The sequence below is a fragment of the Hyposmocoma kahamanoa genome, unplaced genomic scaffold (assembly GCF_003589595.1).
Source record: "Hyposmocoma kahamanoa isolate Upper Pololo Valley unplaced genomic scaffold, ASM358959v1 92, whole genome shotgun sequence".
Lineage (NCBI taxonomy): Eukaryota > Metazoa > Arthropoda > Insecta > Lepidoptera > Cosmopterigidae > Hyposmocoma > Hyposmocoma kahamanoa.
Window position 1 is genome coordinate 2,179,145 of NW_020654748.1, and position 14,498 is coordinate 2,193,642.

At 36.0% G+C, this 14,498-nt stretch overlaps 1 protein-coding gene across 1 annotated transcript in view; it reads left to right on the forward strand.

Annotated features, from left to right (window-relative positions):
- The window catches only part of LOC113236500 (decaprenyl-diphosphate synthase subunit 2), a 31,796-nt gene that overhangs the window by 7,725 nt on the left and 9,573 nt on the right, over nucleotides 1-14,498 (forward strand). Inside the window, exon 4 of the mRNA XM_026472606.1 lies at nucleotides 3,355-3,491. Within this exon, the coding sequence (XP_026328391.1) occupies nucleotides 3,355-3,491 (137 nt within the window). The remainder of the gene's footprint in view (nucleotides 1-3,354; nucleotides 3,492-14,498) is intronic.

The window sequence follows — 14,498 nt, forward strand, 5'->3', positions numbered from 1 at the left end:
ATTATTTTATTCAGAAGGTCGGCTTCCGCTTGGATGTGCGAATAGATGTGGTGTAGTTTATGTGGGAGTTTGACCGACTGACATCAATGGGGATTTCTCAGAATGAATTCTCTAGGATTTAGGATCTCGCGAAAACACTGTTGCGGATCGGCCACAGGATGGGGCAGATATAAATACTTTTTAATTTCTATTACTCATTGTTTGTAAGTATTCTTTGTCTATAGTTCGTTCGTTTCTGTTTCAGCTAGTTTTTCCTTTACTTTAAACCTGATCTTCCCATTACTCCTCAATAATCACTAAAAGGTTTTTGTACATTACAACAAGGCAGCCTAAAGGAGGGTAAACAGTACAGGGGTAGAAATATCTACGTCGCAAAAAATAAGGTTTTTATTAACATACTGTAACGGCGTAAGACAGTATCGCGCTCTGGTGTCGAGACCCCAGACCCCATACAATGGACAGATAGAAAACTTAGTCTGCCACGCTAGAACACTTAAGGCAAATGCTAAGTCGGCGCTCTTTCACTGCTTCGACAGAAATTCTGTTTTTACTTCTATACCTATACTTTTTTTAATGATATCAAGTGACGCGACGAACAAGTTGTGCGCCTGGTGGCAAGCGACAGGCCTGTCACTGCCTGAGCACGGCTATTGCGCCCGTCACCCTGAGACATATAGTTGACAAGTCCCATGTGCCTGTAGTTTCACCAACACCTTATAACCTTCAAAACCGGAACTCAGTAATGTGTTTACATTACTGCATGGCGGCAGAAATAGGGACAATCAGTTAATTGTGGACTTGTATGAAAAAAAATTCAGCACAAGCTGTTTTGCACAATTTAAGCTTCAGTGGGTTCGTGGAGTAGCAAATTAATCCATTTCTTATTCCAGGATTGCAAAAGGTGTTGTCTATTCTATGTGTATTATTTCCTTGAGGTTTAGGTAAACATAGTCAGCCAGTTCCGATGTTTGATGTTCAGGTAATTATTATTACACGTTAAGTACGGCCCCGAACACAGTTTTTATGTATTCAATGCTACCTCTGTTGTCTGTTGGTTGGAATACAGGTTCAAGTGCAATGGTGTTGATCCCGGTAGAAAGTAGTGAAAGTGCGTGCGCCTCACGAATAATAAAGGAGAAAGTTCGCGAGCCCGTTATCCTTGAATTACATTTGCCTATAGTTCGTACCCAATATAATTAGTTGATTCTGTCGTTATTCTACTATTGGGAATTCTTGTAGATTCTTGCCTCTTACTTCTAATAATTATAACAATTTTGTAAAAAAAAAACTGAGCTCAAAACTCAATCGATCAATCAAATATGTTGTAGGTAATCAAATTATTCTTGAAATCGTAACATCAAACCAATAAGCACTTGCCCTTAGCAGGTCAATTTCACCTGAGAGCGCGTTCCCATTATGTCGTAACGTTTTATTTGTCGTTGTAAGACTGTCGCGTCTAGCCTGTTCCCAATCACGACTATCTGTCGTGACTGTCGTGGACGTTTATTTTATCGTTGAACGATTGTCGTGTTCCCACTAGACCGTGACGACAATTTACGTTCAACAGCCGCCTTGTCGTTTGCACGACAGAATCGTTTGAAGCTACGACTATCTGTCGTCACATTTTTACCATGACGTTTTATTTATCGTCAGACGACTGTAGTTCTAGCTCTTTCTATTATCACGACAGTCTGTCGTCGTAACGTCAAAAAAGTTGTGAACGACTTTTACTATATGTGAACAAGTTCATTTAAATATACAAGCCACGACCCTTTAAACTGCACGACTATGTGTCGAGACGACATAATGGGAACGCCTTTGAGAATAATGTTTTCTGTATCATCACATGATCATCACAAACGTTCAACAGCTGGAAGTAGGTACACCATGCGATCGTATCATCTATCATATTTGTCCTTTTTTGTTTCTAAATTTATTCCGTCGCTCCAAAAGAGATTGCTGTCGCTTTTGTTAATATTTAACGATCCGAAACTTTGCGCACGTGCATTCTAAACGTTGCACCACAAGACTCGCAAGCGGGGAATGCTTCTCTAATCGTTTTTACACAAAACGTCATAATTAATTCACAACAAAGTGCAGTATTTAATATGAGGTTAGGTGTGGTCAAAAGATGCAATATTGCTTAGAACTTATTGTCCGATCATAATCTTTCAAACGAACAACGAATACGAAAGGAAAAAAATCAATGAGACATGAAATAATTAACCAATGATCTTATAAATGATCATTGGAATTAACAAATTTTTCTTTAAGTATACATTATTTTATTTTTCTTATTACGAATAAGTGCGTACACAAATTTTTTTAAAAGTATAACCCGGGAATCGGACCAACGAAGAATTGAAAAAGAAACACTCACTATTTTATTGTATAATAGATAGAATCGATGTATGTATGAAATTTCTCTAATGAACATTGGGTCTCGCAAATAAAAACGTCCATGGAATCTAATATTAATGTTAATGTATGTTGCTTATCTTTATCTATTGACTCTAACACTAAAAGCTTGGCTAGTATTCTAGGCAAGCTTTTCAAAAAATCTGCGAATGCAGTTACTCAAATTAAGAAAAATGAAAGAATGTTTCCTTTAAGTAAAATTAGCTATTTTAATTTTATGTCCCTATAATTTTTTCCACCTTGTGTAGCTTTTGTGGGTGAGTGTACAGTTCGGAAACTGACTTCCCATACCTCTACCTCGTGTGCCGTTTTTCTCGAACTATGCGACCTTCGCCTCTCAAGGTCAAGTTAAACAAGCATTTCAAGGCGAGTGTGTACCATCTTAGTTACATCGCTGTTTCTAAAGAATAACGGCCTTAGCTATAATAATTAATTTTGTTGACTTAATACCAGAGGTCTGAATTGGTAGACTACGCTTACCTTGGCTTCATAGAAGAAATAATAAGAATTGTTTATTACAGTCCGTAGATCATATTAAGAAAATACAATTCAATTTTGTAAACCATCCAATAAATTAAAAAAAAGTCATGCATAAAATAAGTCAAACTAACGAACAAAAAAGGTTATAACAAGATAAAATAAAAAATAAGTTTAATTCAGTCAAGCACGTGGTCATTTCACCGGCACCGCCACTGCGCCATGAGACATAAGTTGACCAGTCCCATGTGCCTGTAATTTCACTCTTACCCTTCAAAACTGGAACGCAGTAATGATAACGTTACTGCTTGGCGGCAGAAATAGATAAGGTGGCAATACTTCCCTGGACGAACTCTTTTACAAGGAGCTCTACTGCTACAAAATAAAGTTACCAAAATGTTTAAAAGTATCGCCATATGTACATTGTTATGGAACACCCTGTCCATTGAACTCCAACAGAAACCAAGAGCTGGTAGAGCTGATGTCGTCGGCAGTGCGTGACCTGGCAGAAGCGGAGTTCCTCGGCGACAGAGACGAGCAGAACAATCCGCTGCCTACCATGCCTCTGCCCAAGGAGGAGAGACAAACTGCTTTAGGTAAATGAATAAAAATTATCTATTTATCCTTATTACCGTTTATTGTATTACACGGCATTAGTTTTTATTTTTCTTCCCATATTTCAGAGCGGTAAACAAACACGAGTCTTAGAATCTATAGGCAGAATACAATACAATTTTTAACGTAATGTTCAATTGATAAACGACCTTATTGACACTTAAATGCTCATTTCTTATAACCAGTGATCGGAATATCGGAATTGAGGTAGTTAAATTACCTAAAGTATGAACGTTTTCTTAATATGGACATACCCATTTCGTCATCAATGCGTATAAAATTTCTTTTTTTACGGTTTCTATTCTAAACATTCCAAAATATAGGTTGTCTCATGTTTATTTTTTAAATGGCTAAAGTTTTTAAATATGTAAATACCTGTAAAAACACAACTACAATATTATTATTATTAGCGAAAAGAGTTCTCGGATCGTCTCCTAGAAGCCACAAGCCTGGCAGCTATTTCCGCCAAAGAATAAGTTGAGTAATTCAAATGGGAAATGATGCATGCCTTCTGGGCACGATTCCCCAGGGTAGGGTCCTCGACGAAATTTTTATTTATAAACTTTTTTTATGTATCTAGCTGTGCAACGTAGTTTAGATATGTGTATTATTTTGTTGATAAGTTTTTAAAATAAATATGCATTTCTTATATCATTTATTCAGACAATAATTTATAGCGAATACCTAAGAGTCTATATTACCTTAGCTGGAATTCAAATTTTTCCCGTACTAATACGGTTCATTTTGCGAGCGTCAGGCACGCTGGCTTTATTTCAAAAATGAAATCCATTTGAAAAATGTATATCGTACACTGTACTGGTGCTATTTAGTTCAGTTAATATGAAAAAATCATTGGTATATGTGAAGTACCTACCAAATTTCCTGTCAAATTTCGAGGTAAGTTTGTGTTATTTTTCTTTCGTGAAAATGTTTGGGAATCATGTTTTCACACTGTATAGTATTATATATCCTCAATTGTACTATATATTTTTTTCAAGTGATTAATTCAACACTTTCACTGTTATATCTATATATCGACTCTTAATAGGAAATAATCAATCGTCGTCAATGTACTTAAATTTCAATAAATAATACGCATATTCAAATATAATCAGTTCTGAGAAGGTTTGGGATTTCCAAAAAGGAATGTCCACGTTATACCCTCCATTCCGATCAAAGCTTATAATAAGTCTGTAAAAACTAAAATGACAGATCTGAAAAGTTTACTACTTACTTTGTTTACTGTGTATAAGATAAGGAAATAATATTATACTGTGTATCTGTGGGTGCGTATATATAATTTAATGCGTTTCTACTTTACCGAATTTCGACCTCCAAATCGGTATTGTCCTCTGTTCTTTGCATCTTATTTGCATATAACTTACTTTATTCCTGCGCTTCTTATGTCAATAAACGTAAAACCAGTCTGCCGCCTGTACATTAATGGTTTCCTTATGACCAAATAAGTGTTGAACAAAGGCAGTTTAACATGGGTCTTGATGCTCCATACATTTTTTGAATAATAATAATAACGCACACAGTCAACATAGCCCCGCACTAGGGAAACCCTGTGTCGCGGGTGCCAAGGACACACACATAGACAACCACAAATTACACCCAAAGTCACCTCCACCCAAAGGGACGTCTGCGTGACAGTCCGGCATGGTAACCGTTGAATGGATTATTTCTATGAGATTTCCCTAGTTAGTGTTGTAAACCTATAGTCAAATTCGACAGTCTATTGATACTATGGAGACCTCGAATTTTACGAGTAGTCTGGCTGCTAACAGATGGACTGCGTGTCTTAATGCGTGCAGTTGATACTTCAACTGCAAGCGTTGTGTGCAGTCGGTGTGAACAATAGTCCGAGAATGAAAAGCAGTAACAGACATTCTTAACGCTACTAACAGATTGATTGCATGTTTGCAGTTAATGCGAGAAGTTGTAATCAACTTCATGCAGCCGCGAACACGACTTCATGAAGTTGATAACGACTACACGCATTAACTGCATGCAGCCGATCTCGGTGCAAAATGTCGACTGCATGCAGTGGAGGTCTCGCTTAACGACTTCACGCCTTAACTGTAAACAATCTGTTAGCAGCCTAAGAGTACATGCATACATATGATTTTTTGTAACGTCGCCTTCGCCTTTTCAGCACAGTGACAGGCACTGCTCTCTTAAACCAGTACTCGTCAATTCATACCTCACAGGGAGCATTTCTAAATAATGCATGTTCCAGAATAATTAGAAAGCTGTTGTAAGTCTTGTTAATAAATAAAATAATAGAAATGAAAATTATGTGTTTACAATTTCTGTACAATTGAAACTTTAGAAAATGTATATTATTTATTGTTGAAGACTTTCTATACGTGTTCGTATTTTATTGCTCTGTAGGTGTGTAAAGATAATAAAATACTACATTGTATTAAATGAATATTTTATCACCAGAGGACGCACGACTTGTCCGTCCGATATTAAAACAAAAAAAAATTACGTTAGGACCTTTCAAAGTGTTAAGCCGGGCTTGTTGTCAACTCAAGTTTACTAACATGCGAACATGACGTCATTATGTTTAGAAAGGCAGATTTAAAAAAAATCTAAAATGTAAAGTTCTGAGAACTGTTATTTTAATTGGAACTTTCTCACCATGGTATTTTGGGTAATCTTTTCCTTGTAGCGATCACTGTGGGGATTATAAAATTCTTTCCTAACGGTATTCGTAAAAATTATATATTGACTTTCTTGTTTGTTACCATTTCTCTAGGCAAATTAGTTTTTAACCAACTTCAAAAAAGGAGGAGGTTCTCAATTCGATTGTTTGTTTTTTCTTTTCCGTTTTTTGTATATATGTTACGCGATAACTCCGGCCATTTCAGTCCAGTCATTTGTGTATACACAGAACTTCTTTGAAAGTGTTCGTCCAGGGAAGGGTGAAATAAATGGTGAAATTACAGGCACATTGGACTTGTCAACTTATGTCTCAAGGTAATGGTAGTGCCGCTTAGAACTTTGAGATTTAAAGCTCTGTGTGGCAATGCAACTGCTAAGGACAGACGTGTCGCTTACCACCAGACGCACGAATTGCACGTCCCGTTACTTGATGTCATACATAAAACAAATCTATAAAGAGAGTATATAAATCTAGAAAACTCGGACCCACTTTGAATGTCGCTTGTGCACTAAGTCCGTTTTAAATCCAAGAAAATACGAATGTCGCTTGTACACGTAGAGATAAAATAAACATTTCGGACACCTGTGACATTTGGGACCGTCATTTCTCGGATTCGGAATTGATACGAATATGAAGTAGTGGGCAAACGCTCTTTTTTTTTATACATGTCAGGCAAATAACTCTACTCCACCTGGTGTTAAATGAAAAGTGGAATCCAAACGCAATCTATCCAGTATAGTAACGCTACAAAAAAAAGTTCAACTATGATAACAACATTTATACGAACCATCGAGTATAAAACCAGAAATAGAGACGAAATGTCATTTAATTTGTTTGAAAACTGTTCTGCCAATCATTATTGTGACAACTGCGCTCCGATTAGCCAGCGCGAGTTCGAAACAATTGACGGGTGTCGTCAATAGGTGTCGTCAACTGTTTCACTTCAAATCGACCAGTTAACTTGAGCTTTGCTATAATGGACGAAAATTGCAAAATTACATATTTAATATTTAATTACCGATGAAATATGATTCCATTTGTTTTGTAATTGGATGTTTTTCCCACACCACCGAATAGAACAGCACGGCATTGTTAGAGATAATTATCTTTATTACAATTAATACAGAATATTTTTTGGAATATACGGAGACGTTCACACTGGTCAGTAATTGGCCTGTCTATATTTCAGTGCAAACGAGAGTTGATATTTACAAGAGCTGTATCGCTAATGTGTTACCAGTAACATATGGCCCTTATTTCGTCTGTATTTCTGGTTATATACTCGATGATATCAACCATTGGCCACATACTCGTATACTAGAACGTTTATTCGAAATCAAAAGACGTTTAAGTCATTCTTTTTTCAAATGAAACTTTCCGGTAAATGTGACCAGTAATTCAAATTGACATTGTCATCATAATTCAACATTTCTTCAGCGATCCTCTAAATATGTCCATGAGTGTAGAATAGCAGATTGTAAATGTCTTTTATTAACCGCTATATAATAATAAACATTGGCTTGGTTTGCTAGAAGTCGTTGGTTCGAATCCAGGCACTTTACACGTAGAATTTGTTCTGAGTGCTTTATAATTATTAAAACATCTTTGTATTAATAATTATAACAAACTATTTTAATTAAGTAATTTAAAAAATGAATATTATGGTGGTGGACCATCGTGACATTCAACAAACATAATTACAGTTATTAAAACGACATCTCCAGTCAGCTGCTGGTAGCTCTAACGGTACGTGTCTGAGTGAAGAAATAGATTTCTAACAGATGGGGCTACGGCAAAAAAGTCGTTAAAAACCACAACAAAGAAAGAAATTTTTATATTCGGCTATTACAAATAAATATACAAAAAAAAAATATTAATCTAAATTTAAATGAAAGAATAAACACGTAACAATAGCCGAAAAGGCTAGCCAGCTCAGCTTAATGCTGGGCAGAGCCACAGCGCTGATTTTCAGCTGGAGCCTGTGAAGAGGAAGATGGCTATGCCTATTTGACAAAAACTAAAAAGAATAATAAGTATTTGATCCGTAACTTAAACATTTAAAATAACAATACCCTATTTAGAATAAAATTATTACAGTATGCAGCGTGCTATTAAAGAATATAAAGTAACAAAATTAATAATAATAAGAATGATGTCTGAGTCCTAATAATACTATAATAAATTAACTACTAGCTTCAGTAATTGATGTCGTTTATTTGTCCTTTTAGTGTAAATTCTTTAATTATTTTACGAAAGCCAGATTAAGAAGCTACATTGCGAATCTAAGAAAGATCTGCAACCAGCACATGGAATGTTTCGTTCGAATCCTGCCGGTTCGACGGATTTTTTTCTAAGAGTCCGATCTTTGTATTAAAAATAGTAATAAATATTAATTTTTACATTACTATTTTATTATTATATTACTATTACTATTTACATTAATTAATACAAAGATCGAACACTCAGAAAAAACACTCAGAAAAAATTCCTTCGATCCGGTCGGATTTTTTCTGAGTGTTTTTTCTGAGTGTTTGATCTTTGTATTAATAATTATAACAAACTAGTGGAGTAATTTCACAAAAAAAATTGAATATCAATTCAATAAAAATGTAATTAGTAATAAACATGTTTTACAAGCTATCAGTTTGAGGCATATCCTAGTGAACAATCAGCCAAAGTTAGTTTGTACATACTCTATACGTCATATTGAAAATAGCCGTTTAAGCTATTCACTTAAGGTTAATTTCCTATGAGGAAAAGCAATTATTTGAAAACCGTAATGTATAGCTGTGCTTACAAATCTTCATTTTGATTACCTGTATAGAACTTTTAATTATTAAAGTACTTTTAACTTTAACTTGTAAGAGCCCTTTATAAAATTTTAAACCGGTCTCCACATTTTGTCTTCATATGGAAGCCAAAAGGTCAACTGCAGGGGGAATTACAACTAGCCCCGCAAAATCATCACCGCAGTTCATGGGATCCGCATTCCAATCTCTCGATTTATTATTGAACTTACGTGAATTTTATATTTTTGACGTTTTATGTATGCACCTATGTATGAATCTACTTCATGACTAGTTGCAATAAAGACATTGCGATTTCATGTTCACTAAATTCCAAAATTAATAAGTATGGTAGCACAGCTATTGGATTCGATACTGGACTGAATGTAATCTTCTGATTTAAGTGTTCTTCTAGAAAATATATTAAAGGGGTCACAATATTATACGTAGGTAACGTTGAATGAAATCATTGAACTTAAAGATTTCATGGCTAACAATGAACTTAAAGATTTCATGGCTAACAATGAACTTAACCAGTTGGCAAACTTTTTTCATTGGGGGCCAGAAAAACAACAAATTTCACAATGGGCCAGAATTAAAAAAAATGCATTTTCTTTGAAATACTTTTAATTATTATTACTTTGTAGTGTTATGTTGTTTTGTGTGTATGTTAACACATATATGTTGTTTTGTGTGGCGATATCAACCAGGCTGTCAAAATATATTTCCGACGGCCGTACACTCCTATTTTAGAAAGGACGTTGGCGGGCCGGTGCAAAGCATTTCGCGGGCCGGTGTTGGTCTGCGGCCCATACTTTGCCCGACACTGATCAAAACGAACACAATCATTAAATGTTGAATCCATTTCTCGTGATAATTGGTTAATTTGATTGCCGATTTGTTTGATTTACAACCCTAATTACGTAGCGATGACAGCTGCCAAAACAGGTCTATTACATTGTGTCAACTGTAGGTATTTGGTTCTTGGAGTTTTAAAACAGTTTAATACGTGGTGGTAACCCACTGGGAGAACGTTTGATTTTCAATTGAGAGGATGATGATTTGAGTCCATGTGACGACGCGTACCTGTGATTTTAGTTTATAAGTTAGTTGTAAGTATTTGTCAAAAAAGCAGCATGTCCAAAACATTCACAATACTCCAGAAGGCCAGCGTGTCGGGGCAGACGGGTATTGATAGTAATGATGATGTTAGTTTAGGAGCATACAAATTAGGTAAGAAAAGTTAGAGCAGCTCGCGCATTAAAATAAAAGGAATTCATGTTGCCGCTACCATGGGCTAGTTGAGTTATTGTTTCATGCTCCGACTAAAAACACATAATTAGGTACTACTTGTTAGTGTCGCCGACAATTGCTAAACTATTTGCGTAAGGTACATTCCTCTTAGCAAACATGTAGTGAATTATTTAGCAATATGATATATATATGGCGAGTTGAATGGAAGAAGAAACAATCGCACCAACAGTGAAGGAAAACTTCTTGGTAACACCAATATATCCCACATTTAAGTTCTCAAAATGAGGCGAGGTGCTTGTGACCCTTGCTTACCGAGCTTCTGACACTTGTAGCAAGCAGTGTTATAGCACTCACGTTTTATATTGTTAATGACACTTCGTCGGGGATAGTGTGATTCCGCGTATGTAGTATTGGTAAAAAGCGCGTAGGTATCTACACCATACCAAATTTCACAGGAAATAGATTTAACGTTATTATTTTGTTATTACAAGGGCTACAACTTTCATTATTACACAGAAAGCATTAATTTATGTTATCTACGAACTGATAACAATAGTTTCCCGTAAATCACACTAATTTGGTTGCCACGATATTTACGCGAATAAATATTATTATTTATACTTTTATATAAGACGTATAACAAACACTTCGCAAAGTTTGTTTCCATTTACACAAACCTATTACGATAACATTTATTTGCGTTTTATAACACAAGGAATTTATGCTATCTGATTTAGTTATTGTAGAGCATTAATTAAAATTCAGCATTGTTCGCAATACACGGATCACAAACGTGTACTGAATAAAAGATTTATGATGGTAATAGTGCAAGTGGAACAACTCTTTGCTGCTGCCGCAGAACGTTAAGCACGGCTTTTTATTTGATATTTACTTCTCTGTTGTAGCCGTCAGTGTGTCGCTGTATTTATTATTGTCCTTTCACTCAATGTAGGGATGTGAGCAATAGCGATTTTTTAAAATAATTTTTTAAGTCTTTATAAATTTAATAAAATTCGTGGATGAAAACTCAGCTGCGCGTTAGAGACACCGTGTGGCTCTAGGTCGCATGACAGGTTAATATGCCTTTGTTCAAAGCTTGTTTGACCAAACATTCCCTAAGACCATAAGGAAGTCGATTTTGCATTTATTGACATAAGAGGCGGATGTGTATGCAAATACGATAACGGCTTGCTTTATTCCAAAATTCTAGTAGTAGTAGTAAATGTAACTTAAACTGTGAAGACTTTAGAACAGAAATCGTTTGTCAGTTTGTGAGATGACAATATATATGTGGAGGCCAAAGATTCGTTGGTAAAACTGAACACGACGAAATTTTGTGTGTACCAAAGTTACGTTTGTTACTTTGACAATAAAAAAACTGTCACTTCTGTTGACTATCTACTATTATCGACTAATGACTATAGGCTTATATGACATTCTTCGCATTGTGTCTGGTAGGGTTGACTGCCCGATCATGCTTCATTGCATAAGACTGCATTCGCGCCTAATTTGAGGACTATGTTCTTTAATTTTTATAGTACCATCAGGGTACTCCATATTGTACTAGACGTTTTTTCCATGTTTTCTCCACACCACCGACTGGAAAATCCCTTACAGATTATTATCTTTATTACAATAAATACAGAATATTTTTGGAATATATATTATATTCCGGAGACGTACACACAGGTCAGTTGTTGGCGCTATACTGTTTCAGTTTTCTTATTAGTGATTTCAGCGCAAACGAGAGTTGATATTTAAAAGTGATATTAGGCCCATTTGCTTGATGAGTTGCCAGGAATAGGTGGCCCTTATTTCGTCTCTATTTCTGGTTATATACTCCATGGCTGAATTAAATGAATTTTTATTTTATGTTGATTTCATTAAAGGTTTATTTTCGACGCAACAATATTTTTTCTTTATACAACTTAGGGTTATTTAAATATAGTACAGATTTACAAATGGTAATCTGCCAAGTAGTCTGTAATCTGCCAAGATAGCCCAATGCGGGTTGGGGACTTTTTGTTAATTACTCACGCACTCTTAGCCCCGCACTAGGGACACCCTGTATCGGGGGTGCCATACATTACCTCAAATTACACCCAAACTCGGAGAAAAATAAATGTAGGCCATACAAATATTTCTCCGAGCCCGGGAGTCAAACCCGGGAAGTCTGCGTAGCAGTCCTGTAATCATGCTACCTTAAACTAACTGCACTTTAACTGCCTCCGTGGGCGAACGGTTATGAAACCGTTCGGCCACAGAGGCAGTTAAAGTGCAGTTACTTCACACGTTATCATGGGATGTTTTCCTTCACCGTTACGGTGTTACTACTAAACATTCACTAATATACGTAACTTACAAAATAAATTCATAGATATATGCCGCCACAGGGCTTCGAACCGTAGACATCTCAATTGAAAAACAACCGTTCTCCGACTGAGCTATCACCGGTACCGGTCTTAATAACTAATATTGAATGATTTATATATAAAAAACGTTGCTCTGATCCCAAAGTAAGTAACTATAGCACTTGTGTTATGGAAATCGGAAAAAACCTACACACAAGTAAATAAATATCATTAATTCATTCATTCCATTTCATTCCAAGGGGTTTACTTCTGTTCATCGTCCGAAACAATTCGACTCATCCGTAGAACAAAGATCTGTGTGCAAGACTACTTGTTCTCAGGATATACCACGTTTTGTTCGTTTTTCTTCGCTGTGGATGTCAGATCGACTGTTATTCGATTTTATATTTCCAAAACGAAATAAGATATATAAATTCTCAAAACACCTTTACATAAGCCTTAGTTTGAATAACGAAATTATTCTCGTAACGTACTTATCCTCTTTTCGCAATATAATCACATCGGACTCTGTTCTTCGGATGAGTCGAATTACTTTCAAATAAGTAATACTCGACCAAATTATAAACACGCATGATGCGAATGAAGCTTCATACTTGATATTCTCTTTTGAAATAGTCGAGTAATACTTATTTGATAGCAATTGTTTTAGACGGAGTACGGCAGTAGACGCCCAGACCCGAAACAATATAGAAAAGTTAGCCACTCAAGCACGGATGTCTCCGATCATACAAGCAATTTATTTTGCGTAACAAAGCATGTCGCGGCCGATATTTGTAATTACCTACATAGTCAATTAGAAACGTACATTGTATTATGACGTCATTATCGTTAACACGAAATGCATTATGTACTGTGCCATTGAACCCGATTAACGAATGCTATGAGGTTTCTTGTTTCTAAATTACTTATTAAGTTGCCGGTTTTGTGTATCGTATATGTCTCATATCGATAGTAATTTGGTATTTATACTGGTGGAAAACACGCTTGTAATTACAACATTAATATTCCTTGCCTGCACGTGCATATGGGTCATGAACAGAGACCGCAATAGGCAGAGCTGAATGAATTTTAACGTTTTTTAAGGCTTTGCGCCTGATGGTAAGCTACACGCCTGTCCATAACAGTTACAGTGCCACTCAGAGTTTTAAATTGCAAAGACCTAAGGGGCACTGCCACTGCGCCAGTCAGCCTGAGACGTAAGTCGACAAGACACATGTGCCTGTAATATCACCAGCAACTTTCAAAACCGGAACACAGTAATGCTGACCTAATGAGGCCCTGTAGTCTCGTTCTCCGTTCGAAACAATTACAGTCAAGTAAGTAATACTTAATCAGTTTAAAAGATGCATGATGCGAATGAAGCTTCATACTTGATATTGTTTCTTGATTTGGTCGAGTATTACTTATTTGACGTTTATTGTTTCGGACGAATGTCGAACGGAGATCATTCTCCGTTCTTGAGTAGACTACCGGAGAATTCTTAATATGTCACGGAGAATGATCTCCGTTCGACATTCGTCCTAAACTCTCATGAGTAGACTCCCGGAGAATTCTCGCGCAGTCTTGACAATACCCGCAGCTATCGTAACGAATCTAGTTAGATTGACATAAAGTTTATTATGCTATGTCCAATTTCGTTGAATGAATGAATGAATGAAATATTATTTATTGCACATAAAATTACAATTAAAATACAATAGCCTAAGTATAATAGTAGTAGTAAGTTAATGTGCAACAGGCGGCCTTATTGCTATGTAGCAATTTCTTCCAGGCAACCTTAGGATAGACATTTCGGATATGCAAAAGTTCGTTGGCAGTTCCGTGTCATTGTAAACTGTGCCTTATGTGCGTTTTAAGAGTCGATACTACCTCATCTCGAATTCAAATTTTTCCCAAATGAAT